This window comes from Tiliqua scincoides, chromosome 2 (genome assembly GCF_035046505.1).
Source record: "Tiliqua scincoides isolate rTilSci1 chromosome 2, rTilSci1.hap2, whole genome shotgun sequence".
Lineage (NCBI taxonomy): Eukaryota > Metazoa > Chordata > Lepidosauria > Squamata > Scincidae > Tiliqua > Tiliqua scincoides.
Genome location: NC_089822.1, coordinates 97,124,515 through 97,146,186, shown reverse-complemented (window position 1 = coordinate 97,146,186; position 21,672 = coordinate 97,124,515). Strand labels below are relative to the sequence as shown.

Here is a 21,672-nt window from a genome sequence, read left to right as displayed (position 1 = left end):
GCAGGTTTCAGAATGAATCTCGATGACAAAAAAAAGCACCTTTTAAGGCATTTTGGAACCCAGGGAGGGCTTCTTTGGGCTTCAGAATGCCTTAAAAGGCATGAAAAGGCATTTTCCCTGAAGGAATCCAGAAGTCACTTTTTTTTGGCCTTCAGGCTTCATTCTGAAGTCTGCACAGTCTGCAAGCAGATGTGCACAGCCTCTGCGAGCTTCAGAAAACCTTTTGGACTCGACTGGAGCACAATTCCAGTTGCCTTTGGAGGGTTTAAAGACACGGAAACCACAGATTTGGTTATCTGTGGTTTTCGGGGGGGGGGGGTTCAGAAAATGGATCCCTTGTGGATACTGATGTGCCACCTGTATCTCTCAGCTATGCAACTTACAGTGACAGTGAGTCAGTTATTATCTCTCAGCCTGTCCTACCTCGCTGAACTGTTGTAGGGATACAACAGAGGAAAATAATCCTATGTACACTAGCCTGAACTCACTGGAAGAAGAGTGACAAATCAATGTGATAAACAGAAGTTAAACTTCCTACGCTTTTTCTATTTGGACAGCAGTGATTAGGAGGAACGTTGAGAATGTTGTCTAGAGCAGTGGTTCGCACACATTTAGCACCAGGACCCACTTTTTAGAATTAGAATCTGTCAGGACCCCCCGTAAGTGATGTCATGACCGGAAATGACATCATCAAGCAGGAAAATGTTTAACAATCCTAGACTGCATCCTACCCACACTTAGCCAGGAGTCAGTCCCATTGACTATCACTGTTAAAAGAATATACATAATAGCCTGTTAAAAGTACAGGTCTGTAACATTTCCCCAAATGCAGTCACATACCATGGAAGCATCAAGTCTACTATCTTAAAAATAAAATATTGAAATGAATGGGGACCCACCTAAAATTGGCTCGTGACCCACCTATTGGTACCCAACGCACAGTTTGAGAAACACTGGTCTAGAGTCTATACTGTGATGAATCATTTTTTCATCACGATGGAAGCATTGAGAAAGTGTCATAAGTGTAACCTGTGTAACCCTATACCTAAGTTTATCCCATATTCCTGCCCCGTATCTGTAATAAATGAATAAAAATTTATAAAAAAAGAGAAAGTGTCATAAGATGGAAGACAATAGATAATTTATGCAGTGCATTGATATGAATAGAACAAATTTGTTCGTGATGGGTTATGCCACTTGTGCAATTTTGATGTGAGGCTTATTGGGGCTTGCCATGGGTCATCCAGGATTCTCAAGCCCCACTGAGACCCCAGCTAAGGTGGCTGCAAAGTCAGCACCAGTGGATCAAAGAGACAAATGCCTGAAGACGGGTTTACAGGTACTCCAGGATACTATGGCTCACTTACCATGGTGACAGACACATCTATCCAGCAACTCTCATGGGTCCAGTCTGAACACAGTTTCTTGGGAACATACATAATGCCATGCACTATTTAAGATAGAAGATGAAAGCACGATTTAGCTTATAGGTAGAGGTGTTTGAAAACCAGTTTTGGTTTTCAAAACTGTAAGTAAGTCAGTCAGTAAGTCAGTGTGTTCAGTAAGACTTGGGCTTTAATCCTAACTTATTGGAAAAAACATCTCTTCCTATAGGAGAGCAGGATGCAGGGCAAAACCACGTGGAACCTGAGAGGGTGTGCCAAATATCACCCCCCCCGCTTACTTCGTGGTTGACCTGCTGCCACCATCAATGCTCCTCTCATGCTCCCTAGATTCAGAAATTCCATCATTCCTCTTTCATTCTATTAGTCTCTTCTTTTCTGAGCAGAAGGAGAAGAAGCAGAGGAGTCTGGCACCTCTCGCTAAACTGCTTCCTAAAGTGACTGCTTCACTCAGCCTCATGGACAGGCCAGCCCTGGGAGGATGGTCAGTCTGGCAACATGGATGCCCCTGGAACAGGAACTGGAACTCCCCCTGTACCAGTGTGAGTGAAGGGAGGAGGAAGTGGGTGAAATGTGAACCCCCTCCCCTTCCCATGAGGTGTATGCGTGCCCCTCACTTTGGCCCCAGATACGACAATGCTTAAAAGGCCATGGTCAACAGAATGAGCAAAATATGATGGTGTTGGATATGGTCTTGCCCAAGGACAGGTTGGCCAAAGCTAAGTGATGCCCTGGCAGAGCTCTGTGTGGTGTTCATTGTACTGTGCTTCAAGCTGTGCTTAGTTTGCTTTTGTCTAAGAATGAAAAAAGTACATTTATTTTAATATTTAACAAAAGACGAACTGGGGTACAGAGACTTAATGAGTCAGTTCCTAAACAATGACAATTAAAACTGGATTATGTAATAAACAGGCAACCTGAAAATGATGTTAGTGGTTTCTTCTTCCCAAGTACAGGTGAAAAAGTATGTTAGACCAAGTGGAGACATTAGTCCCAGTTCAGAGAAATATGCAGCCGAGTCCTATGATTGAGTTGTGGTGCCAGAATTAGCATTCCAGCAGTGCATTCCAGCATTAGCATTCCAGCCAACCTACAGCATTGCAAAATGTGGTGCTGTATAGCACACAACTGCTGGAAATGGTAAGCAGTGCTGTCCATGCAGCAGTATCCTCCCTGGGGCCCCCCAGTGCTGGTAAGTCAGGTGGCAGAGGGAGGGAGGGAGAGAACTGGGGCATAACTGGATGGGGAGGGGGGAGGAACTGGGGCTGGAAGGAGGCAGGAGGGAGTGTATCTGGTGGCAATGGCACACACTGACTCTTATCCCCTCCATTGTAGACCTCCCCATCCCTTTTCTTGCTTCGGACATATGCCACCAAAAGATGTGTTATATGTCTGAAGAGATTCACTGGAGAGTAAACAGCCTACCGGGAGGTAAATACAAAATAATTTTATTTACCTCCTGCAATCTGTCTGATTGCTGCCACCCCCACTCCCCAAAGGATGCAGTGCACACCTGTTCAGCCACTGCCGGCTTCTTGGGCGAAGGGGACAAAGGTCCCCACCCCCTGAGTAAGGAAAGTAGCCCTGCAATTGGGCTACTCGATTCTGCAGCAACTCTTGACCCACCGCAGAATCGAGGAGTCCCGTGTCAGGCCGCGTGGTCCGACAAGGGGCCCAGGAACTGGTGAAGCTGAGCTCCACCAGTCCCACCCTCGCCTGCCCTGCTCCCTCCCCCACCATGCTGGCTTCCCACCCTCTGTCTGCCCTCTCCCACTTCCCACTACCCTGGAATAACTCTGCCTCTCCCTGTGCCCCAACTCACTGCTACCCTGCAGTAAAGGCAACCACTGGGATGCGGAACATGGGCCCAGCGCCACAGCTGGCCCACTGCAGGCTCACGCTGGGCTAGCTCCAGTGCTAGGCCCACAGTAACTGCTCACAAACATGCCTTATGACACATTAGTGACAGTGCACGCCGGTGGTAAGCCAGCGCGCAGGACTCAGGATCAGGCCCTCAGTGACACATAAGTATCATTTAAATCAATGTGACACATCAGTCATGATTAACTTAAGCTTCGTTGATTTCAGTAGAAATTATGATCAACTCAGTTTTTCAGGATTAGGTCTATTGACTTGAGATATACAATGCTTTTAATGAAGGTTGAAAGTAGTAAGATGAATTCCATTATTAGCTATGGTGTATACACTTTCTTTTGTTCCATTATCAACTCTCATCAAACAAGCTTTGTAAGTTTTTGAAATGCTATGAAAACTTGGTTTGACTAGATTAAAGTAATAGGAGTGAAAAACTCTGTGTGTGTTGTTGTGTGCTCGTGCGCACATGCAAACACCCCCCACTACAGGCAACAGTTCATTCTATCATATCATTTTTAGCTCTCTGGAACAAACTATCACCTCTCTTCAGCCTTTGACAAAGCCATTTGGAAGATGGGTTTAATAATAATTGCTAGGGATGATGGAAGTATGGATGGAGGGGAGTTAAGGAAGAAAGGAGGTCAGGTAGATCTGCAACATAAGAAATGTAGAAAAGTTCTGTGGAGTGAAATAGCTGCAGAATCAAGTAGGAAAAGTTACTGCTGGACATTTTCTTCCTTTGCTGAGAAACCATAAACACAATATTGTATGATTGGTCTCTTGACTAAAAAGATGGTATGGACAGCCATTGAGAATTTAAGAGATTTGGCAGACCTGTCTTTTCTTGTCAGCTCATTAGTTTGTGGGTTGGATTCAAACTTAAAGTAAGCAGAAAGTTCATGCAAGGGGTCTTTTCTGCTCCATCATTCCCACAGCAGTTCTCAATGTCCCTCAAAAGTTATTCCTGAGGGTCAGGGGACACAGGGGAATGGGGTGGGTTGGGATGTATAGAGCAGCAGAGGGAGGTGGTTGTTGCAAAAAATAGGCACACTTTGTTTGTAAAATGGCAGAGAGCTGGAAGAAAGACTTCGGGCCCAATCCAATGCAGTGCCCGTGAGAGTGACTTGGCCAGGATCCTACCTATCCTCTCTTTCCCAGTCTGTCCTGCCCCTTTCTTCTCCTTGAAATTATTTATTTTATTTATTTAAGAGATTTCTATCCCGCTTTTCCCATGCAAATGCCCTAGGTGGCTTACAAATACCACATTAAAATGTACAATATGTAGAACAATAAAGTCACAGTAAGAACACTTGGTGGGAGGCAACTATTTAGGCCAGGGGTGGGCAAGCATTTTGGCAGGAGGGCCACATCATCTCTCTGACACTGTGTCGGGGCCAAGAAAAAAAAGAATCAATTTGCATTTCAAATTTGAATACATTTACATAAATAAATATATTAGAAATGGAACTTATATGAATGAATGAATTTTACTGAGCTTATTTATAGTACACATGAGAACTATAATACAGGCATGTAGAACCACATGAGAACTATGAACTGTTTGCCACACAGCTCTTGCACTGTGAAAACATACAAACCAAGCCAGACCAAACCAGAAACATGTAGAGACATAAGCAGTTGTGGGCCAACCCAGGCTCCAATAGTCTGAGCCAGAGGCTCATTGGAGACTACGGGTGTCCTGCAGGCCGGATTGGAGGTCCCTGAGGGCTGCAAATGGCCCACAGGCCAGGGTTTGCCCACCCAGACATCAGAGGACAAAGCATCACTCAAATGCCAGATGAAACAAGAAAGTTGTGAGCCCTTGCCAAAAGACCATGAAGGAGGGGGTGGTTCTCAACCTCTCTGGAAGGAAATTCCATCATAAACGTGCTACTATAGAGAAGCTTGCCCTTGTGCTGCCGTCCTTCTAGCTTGGGATAAAGGTGACACATGTAGGAGAGCGCCCTCAGATGACCTAAGAGGGCAGACTGGAATGTTTGGAAGAAGGTGGTCCCTCAGATAACCTAAACCAAACCATGAAGGGCTTACGCCATCTCCGTAACTAGTGTCAGTCCAAGGAGACCCATAGACAACAAGAAGGCCTATGCAGTGATAAGTAAAAACCTCTGCTTTGCCTTCTGGTTGCTGCCACTCCCCATAGTATGCAAACAATCCCTGTTGGTGTGGCTGCCATGATTACAAGCCATGATGTGTATGTGCAACCTCCTTATTTTAGGAATGGGCTATGTTAGAATGTCAGATGCATGGGAGGGCACCAGGATGCAGGTCTCTTGTTGTCTTGTGTGCCCCCTAGGGCATTTGGTGGGCCGCTGTGAGATACAGAAAGCTGGACTAGATTGGCTTATGGCCTGATCCAGCAGGGCTGTTCTTATGCTGCATGTTATGGACTGGTGGTGGATAGGATTTGGCTGTTAGAAAAGGAAAATGAAGCAAAAGAGGAAGTGTAGAGATACTCCACTACACTCTTGTCCTCTACACATCCTCTTCTGACTTTCTTATCAAAGGGTGGCCAGTGGGGGGAGGAGTTGTGGCCAGTGTGCTCCTGGTTATGGGACAGTGGCATTTGGTACACTGCTGCAGTCACCAGGATATCTTGGGCTAGCCCTGAACCTTTGCTTTGGAGAGATGGGATATGGAAGAAGCATGATCTCAAGTTTCTGTGTTGAATAGAAAAGGGTGAAAAGGCAGAGAATTAAGAAGGGGCATGTGGGATTAGATGCTAAATTAAGAGCTCAACCCTTCTCATGTTCAGTTTGAAATGCTGCTGATACTACTTACTGGATTGCATCCACTGTCTGTGTTGTAAAGTTTCCTATAAGAAATAAATGCTGAAAAATAAATGGTGAATCCAGCACCAATGACTCATGCAATGGTTCAGGCCATATCTTATCCTCTCAGAAATTTCCCCACCCTTTCCCCCTCCTCAGTCACACACCATCAAAATAGGTGGCAGATGTCTGAGGGAACCCAATTTTCCATTTGCCTTCAGCTCACTCCCCCACCATAGGATGCAGCTTCCACCTTTTAGACACAGCTGCATTGATGGAGGGGATAGGATTGGGCTGTTAGTTATATGCTTTGTCTAGAGCAGTGATCTCTAAACCCCGGCCTGGGGGCCAGATGCGGCCTGTGGCCAGCCTCTATCCAGCCTGCAGCCAACCTCTTGTCCCCTGAAGCCTCTGGCCCCACTCAACTGAACATGACCTGAGCTATGCTCTGGTTGTGTCTGGAGAGTGTTCTGAGGGCCGGACAGGTTAAATGAATGAGCTCATTCATTCATTTATATACTCATCTAAGTTCCATCTCTAATTTAGGCTGCAATCCTAACCACACTTTCCTGAGAGTAAGCCCCATTGAACAAAACAGGACTTACTTCTGAGTAGACCTGGTTAGGCTTGTGCCCTTATTTATTTAAATTTTATATTTAAATTTTTTTTTCTAAACCTCAAAACCATGCCAGATATTTGATGTGGCCCCCTGGCCAAAAGGTTTGGAGACTCCTGGTCTAGAGCAAGGATAGCCAGCTGCTTGGGGGCCTGAACTTTCCCAGCCAAGCTGCTTGGGAACCAGAGAACATCGTGGCCATGATATCACAGTTCCTCCTACGCATTAGCCAAGGAGGTATTTCTGGTGGCTTCTTAGGTGTTCCAGTATCAGGGATAATGTAGAAACTATGGGGCATCCTCACATTTAGTGCTGAAGTGTGCCAGAGAATTTGCAGGAAGACATGGTATGAATGCAGTGTGAGAAAATAAAAAATGAATTTCTATACCAACTGGGCACTACCCCCATGTCTCTGAAAAATAATCATTTGTATACAGCCATAGGCTGTAGTCCTGTTGACTGCTTACTTGGGAGAACGGCTGCAATTCTAATCCTACAAGCCTTCTTTGAAGTACTGTCTGTCCCATAGAAATCAGTGAGATTTATGGTTGGCAACCTTCAGTCTCAAAAGACTATGGTATAAGCCTACAGCACCTGGTATTCCCAGGCAGTCTCCTATCCAAGTACTAACCAGGCCTGACCCTGCTTAGCTTCCAAGATCAGACGAGATTGGGCACGTGCAGGGTAACAGTTGCTGCATAGTGAGATTTACTTCCGCCAAAATATGCATGGATTGCATGTTCCACTGAACTCATGGAACCTGCTTTTATGTAAACAAAGAACTTTACCAGGGTCTATTTTATAATTTTGTTTTGTCTTTAAAATATGTTTATGCTGCCTTTCCGCCACACAATTCAAGGTGACACACAAGGATATAAAAACCATTAAGGCAAAAATAAAATAGCAGTAGATTAAAAACCATATCACAAAGTAAACGATAGCAATAAAAGCAAGTCATAGTATCAGAAGTGAATATATCGTAACAATCATCATCATCATCCAAGACATCTACACTAATAATTATAAACTACTAATTAATATAACACAAAACATAAACCAAAGGCTTCAATAAACAGAGGCACCCTTTGCCTGGCACTGCCTAATAATTGTTATGGTCACACACAGAGCTAACCCTGCAACTCCTTGAAATGTTCTTGCATCAAGTTGCTATATAACAAACACTATTCAGGGAATGCATTACTTTTAAAATCTGCTAATAGTGGGTGACACTGTAGAGAAACCTGATGTCTCGAGTACCTGAACAATATTAACAAGCAAAAACTCACAGTCATATGAGGAAAGTTCTGTTGTCATGCTTAAAACATAATTAACGGCTGGCCAGCAGGACTGTGCTGTATCCAGCGCAGGGTTGGGGCTGGCTGTGGTGGGGCAAGGGGAATCAATTCCCCTTACCCTGGGTAACATGGCAGCAGCCCAAATGGGGCTACTCGGATCTGCGCCACCTAAAGAGGTGGCACAGATCTGAGCAGCCTGGCACTAGGCCGGACCTCCAGGGATGGAGGTTAGGATCCAGCCCAAGTGCTGGATCCTGGTTCCACACCCTTCCCGGGACCAGCCCACCCAGGGCCCTACTGCCACCCGTCCTCCCCCTGTCCCAGAACACCCATCCTCCCATTGCTTGCCACTAGCTCAGCTCACTGGTCCCAGTGCTTACTCTGGCATGGGAAGGCCAGCATGCGTCCTTGAGTCTGTCTCCCCAACTCCTGAATCATCAGAGATGTGCCTTATGGCACATTTGTGACACTCCTCAGCCCACACAAGGGACTTGCGCTGGCCGATATAGTGCTTGGGATTGTGCTCTAAAGCACGTACTTTCAAACAAAGTTGATTTGCTAAAGCCCAGGGCTTGTAGAGTCACACGTGACCATATTTTCTCGCAGCAAGATGACTTTTCTTGAAGTCAACTTTTGGTCCATATTGAGAAAGATTAGAGATCAGCTGTTTTCTGAAACCCTGAACTTGTGTTGGCCAACTCAAGTTCAGCAAACTAGATAGGTGAGGCTAGCAGATCTTGTGTTGGTGATAAGAACCCATCGTAGGTTGATAGGCTTCCATGACCTCGTGCATGCGAAAGCAAAAATTCACCTTGCAGTGCAAAATAAATCAAACCATCACAGAAACCTACCCTTATCGCTTGGTTTTATAATGAATGCGTTAGGCATAGCTTGTTGACGCCCAGAAGATTTACTAAGTTGTCTCATTTTTCTCTGCCCTCAGTCAACAGAATACTCAGCCATGGCATCACTAGCTGGTGGATTAGATGATATGAAGGCCAATTTAACAAGTCCTACATCAGCAGATATAGGAGCCAGTGTTCCAGGGCCACAGTCATATCCTATTGTGACAGGTAAGAAATGCTAGATAATGTAACAAAAATGCATATTAAAAATGGAGACATTGGATGAAATGGTTGGTGCTTGTGGCGATGGGATATGTCAGTGTTGGCTTGTGAGTGTAGGGGTGTTGTGATTCTTTTGACATTGGGTGCTTTGATCTTAAAGTATGCAGGGCACTACACAACCTGGGTCCTTGGTAGCCTAGGAAACTTCTCCACATGTGCATCCTTGTCATCTTGGGTAGACTGGAGAGGCCTTGTTCTGTGTTCTTGTATTTATTTTGGGCACAAAGCAGGGTCTTCTCCATTGTGCCAACTTTGTGAAATGCACTGCCCAGAGAGACTCATCAGGCCATCTCCATATATGGCTTCTCTCTATTTTTAAAGGTTATTCTGTTTTCAAGAAAGAACTTTCCTAGCTGTGATGGTTGATTTCTTAGTTAGCACTGCATTTCTAACTTCAAGTTCTATGTCTTTTTGTTTAGATCGGGGTGCCCAAACCCTAGCCTGGGGGCCACTTGTGGCACTTGGGGACCCCCGATTTGGCCCACGTGGAGTCCCCAGTCTCCAATTATCCTCTAGCCCTCTAAAGACTTGCTGGAGCCTGCACTGGCCCGACACAATTACTCTCAGCGTGAGGGCCAACTGTTTGACCTCTCACATGAGCTGCGGGCTGAGGGCTCCCTCTGCTGCTTTCTGTTTCATGTTTGTGAAGCAGCAGTGGCAGCAAAGGAAAGGCCGGCTTGGCTTTGCACAACACGAGGTCTTTTACAGGGCTTGAGCTATTGCGAGATCTTCATTCATTCATATAAGTTCCATCTCTAATACATTCATTTATGTAAATTTATTCAAATTTTAAATGTAAATTAATTCTTTTTTTCCTGGCCCCCAACACAGAGAGATGGCCCTCCTGCGAAAAGTTTGGACACCCCTGGTTTAGATGTTATATTTTAGACTATGTTTTTATTTTGGATTATCATTCTTGGTTTTGTCCTTTGGTTTTTAAGTGGCTCTGGGTGTTTTTCATTGGAAGATGACCCACACATTCATAATTAATTAATTAATTGCAGTTTGTATACATGGATGACTTTTGTGGATTTACAGGATAGCACAGAATTTTCCTCTGTCCTCTGTCCTCTTTCCACCTCACACTGTGCCTTAAATATACATAACAGAAGCAGTGAGAATTTGACTTGCCTTTATATTAGATGCCCAGAACAGATGAAGAAGATAAGGAGTATTTAATTAGCTGTGTTTTATGCTGGTTTATTTCTCTGCATGGGCAATGAGGACCATGATGGCGCGTGGGGGGGCAGGGGAGACACAGAGCTAAAGGTTGCCTGTCCAAGGCAGATAATGAGCTAGGAACAGTTCTGTATATAGGCATTGAGATATACCTTTCTTACACATGGTTCAAACCTGCATTTATCATGATCAGAATGTATGCATTTTAAAAGGGATGTTTAAGTTAAAAGGTGGGAGGATTGTCAAAAGTGTTTCTCTTTGCATACTATGCAAAATTGGGAGCTAGTAATTATTTTATAGATTTTACACACAAGGAGGTACAATGTAACTGGCACATTAATCTGTTGAAATGTTAATTACGAATGAACTAATTGAGAGGAGGTGTGCAATAGATCCACGTAATCATGAACCTTTATGCTATATGAAATCAAGTATAAATGACATTTCCTACTGTCTTCTCCACTGCTTTTCTCCTCTCCCACCCCACTTTTTGATTTATTATACTTTAATGCTGCTTGCATATGAGTTTTTTGCTTTGTATACTGATTATTCATATTTTGTTCAGAAAACTCCAAAGATTACAGTACTGTGCTCAGATCTCCATTTGTGTTTATGAGTTCCATGAGTCCCTTGGCTTAAGTCTTCATAGCTGGGTACAAAGCTGCAGGAATATTAAATAAAGCTTAAGTGTTTGAAATAAAGCTAATTTATTGTCCATTCCTGAACAATTTTACATGGAATCAAATCCAACGAAAACCAAAGTAAATTACTTTCATGTAATCCCAACAACAGATATCCACCTATCTGGTGATTTGTGCTGTAGGGGAATTTATTCAAAGCTCTGGAGACCAGTGGTTCTGGTCTCCAGAGAGAAAGATGACACCCCCTACCACTTCTATTCAAGAGGTTCGGAAAGTTGCTGGTGTGAGTTTTTCCTCTAATGAAATATCTGTTTCTGCATGCAGATTGGGGACAATTGCACAGAAGTAACTTCACTGCAGGTTGTGCCTCATTATCCTCAGGATTAAAAAAAAAAAATCAGTTGATATCAAATCAGTGGAAAAATAACTTTAAAGACTTTCTTGCTCCTCTATTGTCGCTACAGAATGCATTGATATAGATGCTAAACCTCATTCAGCCAATAGATATGGTGAATAATGGCATCAAATAGAATGAACTTATAATTATTTAACAACGTGAAGGTAGAAAACTGGATTTTGGTGCTTTTTTCCTTGTTACAAGGCCTTTAAAGGTGGACCTTGGTATCAACGGTGAGTCAAATCAGTGGATACCAAATCAGTGGATACCAAGGTCCCACCTATATTTATTTTGGAATCAATGGGATTTGCCTTTTTCTGCTGCACTCATTATTCTTTGGGCTTAGACTGTGTGTTTAGGACTGAGATGCAAAGCATACCAATGTGAAAAAAAATTCATCCTAGTGAAATCAAAATTGCCATTGATTTGTTGATTCTAGTGTGGCCTATGGATATAAATAGGATTAAATAAATATTATAATGATCTATATTGTACAGATAATGAATTTGATGGCGGGGGCGGCAGCAATGCTCATGATAATGGTGAAGTCTTTTGCAGTGATTGGTTTTCATTTGGATGGTTGGATGGTAGAAAGTTCTTCTGGCAGCATTTGGTGCAGCTGTCTGTGGTGTGTGCCCTGCCCATCCCCTTATCCCATGGAGGCAAGACTTCATCTTCAGGTCGGGTGAAAGATCTTGCTCCCTCCTCATGGATAGAGGACACCCAACATCTTTATACAGTCTTTTAAAAAAGCAAAATGTTGATACAGCCCAAACAAAGTGGGGCTGAAAATGCCTTTGCAGACCCCCAAGTAGCAGAACCCCCAGCAGGAGTGGGCGAAGGCCAGCAGGCATGGTGTAGATGGAAGGGGATGGCACCCAGTGCGGGTGACTTACACCGGATGCTATCCCCACTGGTAGCAGTCAACATGTCCCCTCCATCTCCTCGGAAATACTCCAGCTACAGAGGAGATGCACTGGTGATTATGAGGCTTGTGGAAGGGTAAGGGAAAATAGTTTAATAAAATAAGGAAATTTCTCTTTCCCCTCCCAATCTGCCCCCTCCCCCATAGCTTTCAGAGCAGCCTGTTTTGGCATGGCTGCATTCTAAGTGCCCAATCCTATCCAACTTTCCAGCGCCAGTGCAGCTGCAATGCAGCCCTGAGGTAAGGGGACAAACGTTCCCATACCTTGAGGAGGCCACTGTGACTGCCTCTCCACCATAGGAGAGGAGCATGCCCCAGGTGCATGTCCCATTGGCATAGCTCCACCGAGATTAGAAAATTGGATAGGATTTGGCCCTAAGTTGGAAAAACCATAGGATTGGGCTGTAAGGCACACTTATCTGGAATTTATTAAATAATGAGATATTTTGCCCTCACACCCCCAGTAAATAAACAAGGCAAGATTTGACATAAAACTGGGCCACATCTTTTTGAAATTAATGTCAAATCAGCAAGATACTGCAGATTCTCCAGTGGATCCTATCCCCATGTATGTTGCCCCCTCTTCAGTGCAGGCACCTGCCTCAAATGCATGAGAAAGCACACTCTTGTCTTTCCCCCTTGGGGCATTCCCACCCTGACTCAAAGCTGCAGGTCATCTGCTGACAATCCCAGCTTCTCGTGCTAACCCCAAAAGAGTTTTTGCTTAGGAGCAAAACCTACTGTGGTGGGAGGAAGATAAGGCAATGGCAGGAGGATGTACACACATTAAAAGCCCTGCATCAGCAGAAATGTGGAAAGCCAGCAACGATTCCAGATGTCCTAAAGGTAGAAAAACAATAATTTGGAAGCACTAATGCCCAGTTGCCTCAAAGCACCCTTCATTGGTTAATCTTCAATTGATTGATTAAATGTAAATAATGGTGCATGTGACCAATGTTGGTAGTATTCTATTGGAAGAAGAGTGTGCTATCTTAAAAGTAATAAACAAAAGGGAAGGTGTTCTTCAAAAGCATCATTAAAATGAATTTGTGAAACTCCCATTCCTTTCAGCAAGGTGTAGGCAGGACAATTTCTTCCTGGATTGTTCCTGTAGTTGATTTAGTATACAGAATACTGTATACCAGCTAAAGACTGGAGCCGTAATAATAGTAACATATAACACTGAAAAGGTATTTTTGCCTTGTGCCATAGCTCAGTGAAACCATGTATACTATGGTCAAGATCAGGGAGAAAAAACATAACTGTGTTTGCATAGTTATTAAAATAAATGTAAATCTCAGCACACTATGTAATTGTTATTAAAAATCAGTGGGTCACTCTCAGTTGTTAGTACTCCATCTTAAAAAAATGCTGCAGAAATAAAAAGAAGTCTCTAAAAGGGCAAATGAATTAAGGTTTCCACCTCTCCCTGAGGGAATAAAAAATCTGTCAGTGCTCATTTGCATATGATTTATCTATGCACATGCACATTAAAAAAAAATCCATTGACTAGAATTAGCTGGGTGACAAAAAATGGTGTGGTCAGTTGAAAATTAGCCATATTTTAAATTAAAGGATGGTTAGTGACATAGAAAGACTTCAAGAAGAAGAAAAATGTTTAGTTTGGAAAGCTAATAAGTGAACAAGCACCATATATATATATATATATATATATATATATATATATATATATATATATATATATATATATATATATGCAGAAATAACTTCCAGATAAGTGTGTAAAGATTGTGTAAAGATTGCAGCATTAAGGACAAAGAGTGCAATATTGTTCTTTGTATTGGCTAACCTAAGCTTCCCTAGTGCATTGGTTTTCAACTGGTGAGTCAGGACCCACAAGGGGGTCACACCATAGGATCTTGAGGTGCTTCACGTCAGTTGTGTTACTATTTTCCTGTTTAGTTTTTTAAAGAAGACAAAAACGTGAAGGCAAACAACATGAAAGGGGGGGGGAAGAGAAACTGGGGCAGGGAGTAGGTGAATCGGGTCCTTGCACGGAAGCAGGACCAATGGTGGGTCCCCAGTCTCATACTTTATGCTGTTATATATTGGGGTCATGGCATGAAAAAGGCTGAAGACCACTGCCTTAAACACAGTTTATGTATTGCACTTTTATCCCATATTTACATCCTACATTTCTTCCATTATCGCCCAAATCTTAACCAACTTTCCAACACTGGTGTAGCTGTGCCAATGGGATGTATGCCACATCCTGCATTTGGGTGGCACTCACGGAGACATCCTCAAAGTAAGGGAACGTTTGCTCCCTTACCTTGGAGCTGCATTGCCCTTATGTCAGTGCTGGAAAGGGGGTTAGGATTGTGTCCAAAGGAACTCCAGGCAGTGTGCACAGGGATCCCAGGTGGTCTGTTTTCCCCAGCAAACTGGTAGTACTGAGGGAGAAGTGCCCAAGCAGCTCACAAATGAGCTTCCTCAAGATGGCCTTGTAAGAGTCTCTGAGGAAGCCCGGTTGTTGTTGGAGAGTGTGGGACAACACAGTGACTTCTCAAATTGAACAACTCATATTGCCAGTGCCTTCAATGAGGATCTTCAGGGATCAACCAGTTGAGACTCTTGGGGATATGGGGTATCTGTGAGCCCTTGACCAGGGTCCAAACTCTGTCTGGTTTAGTGGTTTACTTTCAGCAACATTGCTGCATGATGTGGCTTCAGGCCATGCTCTCAGATTGTAATGCACTTTTATTTTTAAAATTTAAAACACTGGTGGATGGATCATGGTGCTTTTAAGAAAAAAAGACCACACGAGACTGAAGTCAGCTCTAGATGCGTAACGGCACCAAACTGCTCAAAGTATGAGATTTGACATCTCTGGACTAGAAGAATATTGTACCTCATCGTTATAAACATATATGTTAGAACATCTTCATTTTGTCTGAGAGACCCAAAAGTAGTGTTAGACTTTAAAAAAAAACCATTACAAATGAATTGTAAATTGCTCCAAAAGTCATTGACTGAATAGAGGAAATAGTTCTGTTTCATGAAAATAAAACCACTGAATTCCTTAGTGCTCCACGATTCAACACCCAGCAGGATATTAATGTGTGAAATGCTTAAAAGCCCCCATATTCTGGGATGAAGAGAGTTTGAGAAATGGGTTTTATTGTGGCCAAGAAAACTAATCTGGTTCTTTTGATAGGGCTGAGATCTGCAGTTCAAGCTTCAGCAGTTTTTATGAGAATGTCTAGGGACAGAGCTTGGCTTCCATTCACAAACTGACCTATGTCTAGTTTGTATTGTGAGTTCTGAGTTCTTAAGCCAACTCATAAAATAGTTTAATCAATGCAAAATAGTCTGAGAACCACGCAGATAAGAGAATTATGGCCACAGTGTTTCATTGTTCTTGTTTTCAAGCCCTTGGCTGAAGTAGGAAAGCAGCATTGAGAAATAATAATGTAAAAGATCCTCGGTGCAGCTGAGGTGTCAGACTGGGGTTTGCGTTTCCTAGAAGATTTGCAGATCTGATCTGTAGTAATATCATTTGAATGAAAAAGTGCTTTAGACATTGGCATTCACATCAGCATGTCCATAAAAATGGGCCTAAATGATGGTAAAAGGAAATTCTGATGACACTTTTCTATACTGCTTCATCCACCAACTTGCTTGTGGTTATGGACCACTGGCTGAACATCTGATTAGAGAACTAGTTGATTTCTCTCCATCGTTTTTATGCCACATTAAATATTAAGTTAAAAAAAATCCTTGCTCTTACTGCCTGCTGCCACGGTTCATAAGCGTGCTCTCCATTTGCAAGCCAATGACATGTGCCCAGCTCATTACTGCTGTAGTCAGCATTTCCTGAGCAGCCCCTGATTGTTACTAATTACCTGCAGATGCATTTTCTCTGCTCTGGCTGTGCTGACTTCAGCTTGGTCGCTATCACTTTGAGAGGACAAAGTGGCACTGAAATTGACACCTTTGCTTGCCTCTCCAATAAGGCACAGAGGGCAGATTGACAAATCCACAGGCAACTCTGACTGCAGCTGGTTGGAGAGTCACTTTGCATTAGCAGTACTCGCAAATGACTGGATGAGAGTGCTGAGTGACCTAGCAAAAGGAGCTAAATGAGAATATTTCATTTCATTAGGACTGGATGTGAACTGTACATCACACATTTCTAAACTGCATAAAAGAAGCATTCCAAGCAGCTTGGGGGACATATTTTTACAGAATGTATTCAGACAGAAGAACCAGGCCATGTGCTTTTTCAAGAGAAGTGGAAGATCTGAAAAATCTTCCCCTACAACTTTGCTATGCAGGGTTCAAAAACTTGCTCAGATGCATGGCTGAGTCTCTTTATGCAGCGAAATGCATAGAGAGACTGCAGTGATATGCAGCAGAATCCTACAACTTTTCCAGGACTGTACCACTTCAGAGTGTCAGTAGGGGATGTGTGTTCAAGGTATGTTTGAATAATTCCCCATGGAAAATAGTTCTGTATGAGAACCCTTCTCCTTGACATACAAGTTTTCTAAGTGCAGGAAGGTTTTTCCTCCATGGGGGGGACGGGACATATGATCTCCTATCTACACTCTGAAGTGGTACAGGAAATCTGTATAATGGAACTTTGCAGCATATTATCATCAAGCATCCCTACAAACCACTCCAGCGGGTTGAAGGAACCTCAAAAGTGACTTTCAATGCAAAACAACTGTAGCAGGGAATGAAAATGTGAAAGTTACTGATACAAGGAAATGCATGTGTAATTGTATGGGCCTTTGGAATCCAAGGCATAAAATAAGGAATCTGTACTATTCAGAAGAAACACTTCTAGGGAAAATATCTGAAAATGAGCCTAGAGGTTGTGCATCTTTTTTTTTTTTTTTAGTTGGAGCAGAACCATACATTTACTATTTATATTTTCATTCATTCAGCATAAACTAAAGTTATGTGCATCTTTTAAAAATAGAAGCAGCATGACCAATAATAAGGGTAAGAATCAAAATCTTATGCGTTCAGTTAAGAAATGCGGCACCCAATTGGAAATATTTTCCAGAGAAATAAATTTTTATGCTCTTCTATAATTAATTAACATAACATAACATAACATAACATTCATTCATTCATTCATTCATTCATTGTATTTCTACACCACCTTTCTTCCCAAAGGGACCCAAGGCAACTTACAACAATGTTGAGAAATACAAAAAATATTATGGTATTTTATTATGTAAATATTATTTACTTTGAATATTTACTTCATTTGAATATTATGGTATGCAATTATTTGAATATTATGTCACTCGAGTACAATAAAAATTATTAAAAATTTTAATTTAATTTAAAAAATTAAAAAAAAACCCTTAGGTATGGGGCCCAATTGGGAGCAATTGGTTCATCTGACTTAAAGCCAACCCTGTTGGAGAGTACCAGGGATTCTAGGACTTGAACAAGAAACCTCCTGATATTGGGGTGGGACTCACACTAATTACCTTGTTATCTAGACTCATGTGAGCTCAGGTCCGAGTCCCCTTCAGACACAGAAAAGAACTAGTGTGTGACATCAGGCCCATTGATTGGCAAACAGTATAAAGCTTTTGGACTGGCCAGGCCAAATATTAGGAGCCCTTGCTTGGTTAACAGAGCAATACCTTCTACTTGCAGCACTTCACACTTCAACAAGTGATCTCAGAGATCCTGTGTGGCAGAACGGTGAAAAAACATCTGAGGCGCAATCCTACCCTGAACTGGAACAGGCAAGCCAAGAGGCTTGGATTGTATCCAGCGCAGGATAGGGGCCCAAAGCAGCTAAGCCAGAGATAAGGAGAAACTTTTCCCCTTACCTCCGGGTAAGTAATGCTGGCCCCTGTGGGGTAAGGAACACTGGCCTATCCAACTGGGCTGATGCAAGGCTCGCTGAGGAAGCTGGCGCGGAAGCTTGTGTCAGCCTCAGCAAGTTAGAACCTCTGCCTCCCTTACTCCAAGGGACTTGCGTCAGCCCCGCTCGTTTTCTGGATTGCGCCTTGAGTTCTGGATTTGGGCATGGCTGCCCATTGCCCCAACCTGGCCTTCACTGGGAGCATTATTTCCTACTATGGCAGACTTTTTATTTTTTGCACAATGCATGGACTTTTGCACATGCAGACTTTTTATTTTTTGCAAAATGGCATGGAGAAAGCTAAATGCATGGAGCTAATACATGCAATACAAACTAAATGGCATGGAGAAAGAAGCATAAAACTAGGAGCAGAGTTCCCTTGAAAAATGTCACATTATGCCTTAAGCTGGGAGGTACTGCAGAATGCCAGTTATGTCCGATTACCTTTTGTGGGCTTTGTGAGGAGGATCCAGTCACCTACCATATTTCATTCTTCACAACTTCAGTTTAAACTGAAGTACTGTGAGGGCACTGAGCCTGGCTAAAATGCATTAGCTCTTTCATACAGCAACACGTGCTCTGTGTATTAATTCTATTTTAGAGGGCTTTTGTAAGAATTGCTGAGACAACGTATGTCAAAGGCTTTGACTACTCCAAAGCGATATATGGTTGTTCTGTTAATTTCCTGAAACCACCCTTAGATTCTTTTTTTAAGACATTGATGTTATTTCCAGTTCTATGGTAAGAAGGCATCTTTTTGTGATAAATAACACAGTAATAAGTTAAAACAGGGGTGTCCAAAGTTTTTGACAGGAGGGCCACATTATCTCTCTGACACTGTGTTGGGGGCCGGGGAAGAAAAGAATTAATTTACATTTAAAATTTGAATAAATTTACATAAGTTTACATAAATGAATATAATAAAGATGAACTTATATGAATGAATGAAGGTCTTGCAATATCTCAACGCCTATAAAAGGCCTTGTACAAAAAAAGACTGGCCTTTCTTTTGCTGCCTCTGCTGCATCACAGATGTGAAACAGCTCATCCCTCATCCCACAGCTCATGCGAGAGGTCAAACAGTTGCCTTCATGCTAAGAGTAGTTGTGTCGGGCCAGTGCAGGCTCCAACAACTCTCCGGAGGGCCAGAGGCTCATTGGAAACTGGGGGTTCCCTGAGGGCTGCATTGAGAGTCCTCGAGGGCCGCAAGTGGCCCCAGGGCCGGGGTTTGGGCACCCCTGAGTTAAAAGATCAACATTTTCATATCTGAATTCTATAAGGACAACTCAGGTGAAAGCAATTCAATTCAGTACAGTGGAAAATATTTACTGATTTCCATATATAAGCATACATGAGCCATACATGTGAGGTGAAACAATATTTACCAGAATAACCATTTAAATTATTTTGCAATTTGTGTACTAATGTGATATGTAGGAGGTAAATGTAAACAATTCATTTGTCTCTTTGTAACCAGTGAAGTGGAAGTCATATCCGAATGAAGAAAATTTTAAAAGAGGACAAATGCAGGCAATATGATAAAGCAAGCCAAAAAGAAATTTGTAGCCAATACATATAAAACAGAAAGTAATACATCAATTTTAATACATCAGACACATTTATGACATTCCTGGGCTGATGCAGGGGGCCTGTGTTGACCTATGTCAAAGTCTGGATTGCGGTCTAAATGTAGTAGCACTGACCTTTGAGCAAAATAGGCATAGAACTGCAGTCTATTGTAAAAGATGCTTGAGAGGTATCCAAACTGTTGCTTTCTGATTGAATCTGACTTCAGGCCTGGTTTTGGACTGAAACTGCCTTGATTGCATGAATGAACGTGTTCAGAGGGGGATGGACTGGAAGAGTAGGAGATTGTTGATCATCTTCTTGGTTCCTTTGCTGTTACTGACCATGCTGTCCTTCTGCACTGCTTGAGAACTAGAGGTATTGTACTGTGATGGTTCCATTCTTACTTGTCAGAAGGATGCATAAAAAAGTGCTTGGGGAGGTCTGTTCCACCCCAGGGAGGGTCTTCCTGCAGGGGCCATAAGACTCATTCTTATGCCTTGTGCTATTTAAGATTGACACAAAGCTTCTGTGAGAGGTTGTAGAGGTGGGTGTCATCATTGTCTCCCAGTAAGGTAGTGCAGTCATTGAATGGGTGCCTAGAGGAGGTGATGGTGGTGGATGCAGGGGAATAAACTAAAGCTCAGATAAGATAAGATGGAATTGTTGACAGTGGGCAACCATGTTGATCTAGAAGGAAATGGACAATCTGTCCTGCATGGTTGTGAGAAGCAGTTACAGGTTAGTCAGTAACAGGAGTGAGCTGGGCAAATCTGCCATTTGAATTGAGGACATCCACTGCCCCTGCAAGTACGTATGCCCCAGAAAATACCTTGTGTACACACCACACCATCACTGTGGTTACTATTGTTGACTGGAGAACATCTCTGGATGTCACCTCTAGACAAAAAAGAAAAAAGGAAAAGATGCTTCTGGGTTGAAAGAATTTGCCAGGGGCAACACCGTTGCTCAGGGGACGTCCGATTGTCAAAAATAGAGGTTAAGGCAATCTTCAAGAAGGCTCCTTTCATGTCCCCCATTGGGAGTAACATTGGATCGTACACTTACTTTTAAGAAACACTGATTTAACAACAAACAGAAAATTTTCACTAGAAATATATTTTGAGAAAAACAGACCTAAGATGAGGTACCCAATTGCATATATTAAGAATTTCTACATTAGCATTATGCTCTCAGCTGGAGAATATGCTAGCTCTGTCTGGTATAGATTGAAACATGCAAAACAGGTGGATGTGGCTTTAAATGAAACAGGGTCACGGGATGTCTAAAACTGACCACAATACAAAAGGTGTATTGTCTAGCAGGCTATTCCCCTCCTAAATTTTGTCGGGAAAGTGTGGCACAGAAAAAGTGTGTTAAAGCGACGTCCTTAGAAACATTCACTAAATGGCCATCAACTCCCACGGTTGAGACTGAGGTCAAGGAATAGTTTCCTTCGGCAACCCCCTAACAAGCAGTTGCCATGGACTGCTCTGGAATTATGGAAAGTGAGTAAGGAGCTGCCAGGTGAATGGGCACATATGCCTGCCCACCGCCCAGCCAAGAACAACTGTGGCCTATATGGAAATCTTTAAACAGATTGCATGCTGGGGTAGGAAGATCAAAGGATAATTTGAGGAGATGGAGTTTCTCCGTAGAAGACACTCTGTGTGAATGTGGAGAACAAACCACTTCACATATGTTACAGTGTATACAGTGCCCTTCGGTATGTACAAAAGGAGATCTTATGTTGGCAAGGGGGAATGCTGATGTAGTGGCCTGGTATGGGGCAAATGATATCTAGTTTTAACCCTTTTATGCATATTGTTATTTTATATGTATAAAATTTCATTTCTGTAGGTGCTTCTGACGCAAATAAAGAAGATCTCTGGACATGCCAGGGAGCTCAGGTCTGGCATCTCCCGTGGGTTTGGAACCTGTGGTTAATTAAAACCACAGGTCCTGAATCCATGGATATAGAGGTAGGGCCAGTATTTTTTTT

At 42.8% G+C, this 21,672-nt stretch overlaps 1 protein-coding gene and 1 pseudogene across 1 annotated transcript in view; one reads left to right on the top strand and one right to left on the bottom strand.

Moving 5' to 3' along the window:
• PAX5 (paired box 5) overlaps positions 1–21,672 on the top strand; it is a 265,588-nt gene that overhangs the window by 124,556 nt on the left and 119,360 nt on the right. The window contains exon 7 of the mRNA XM_066613994.1: positions 8,922–9,051. Coding sequence (XP_066470091.1) covers positions 8,922–9,051 — 130 coding nt within the window. The remainder of the gene's footprint in view (positions 1–8,921; positions 9,052–21,672) is intronic.
• LOC136643146 (5S ribosomal RNA) lies at positions 7,266–7,385 on the bottom strand (annotated as a pseudogene).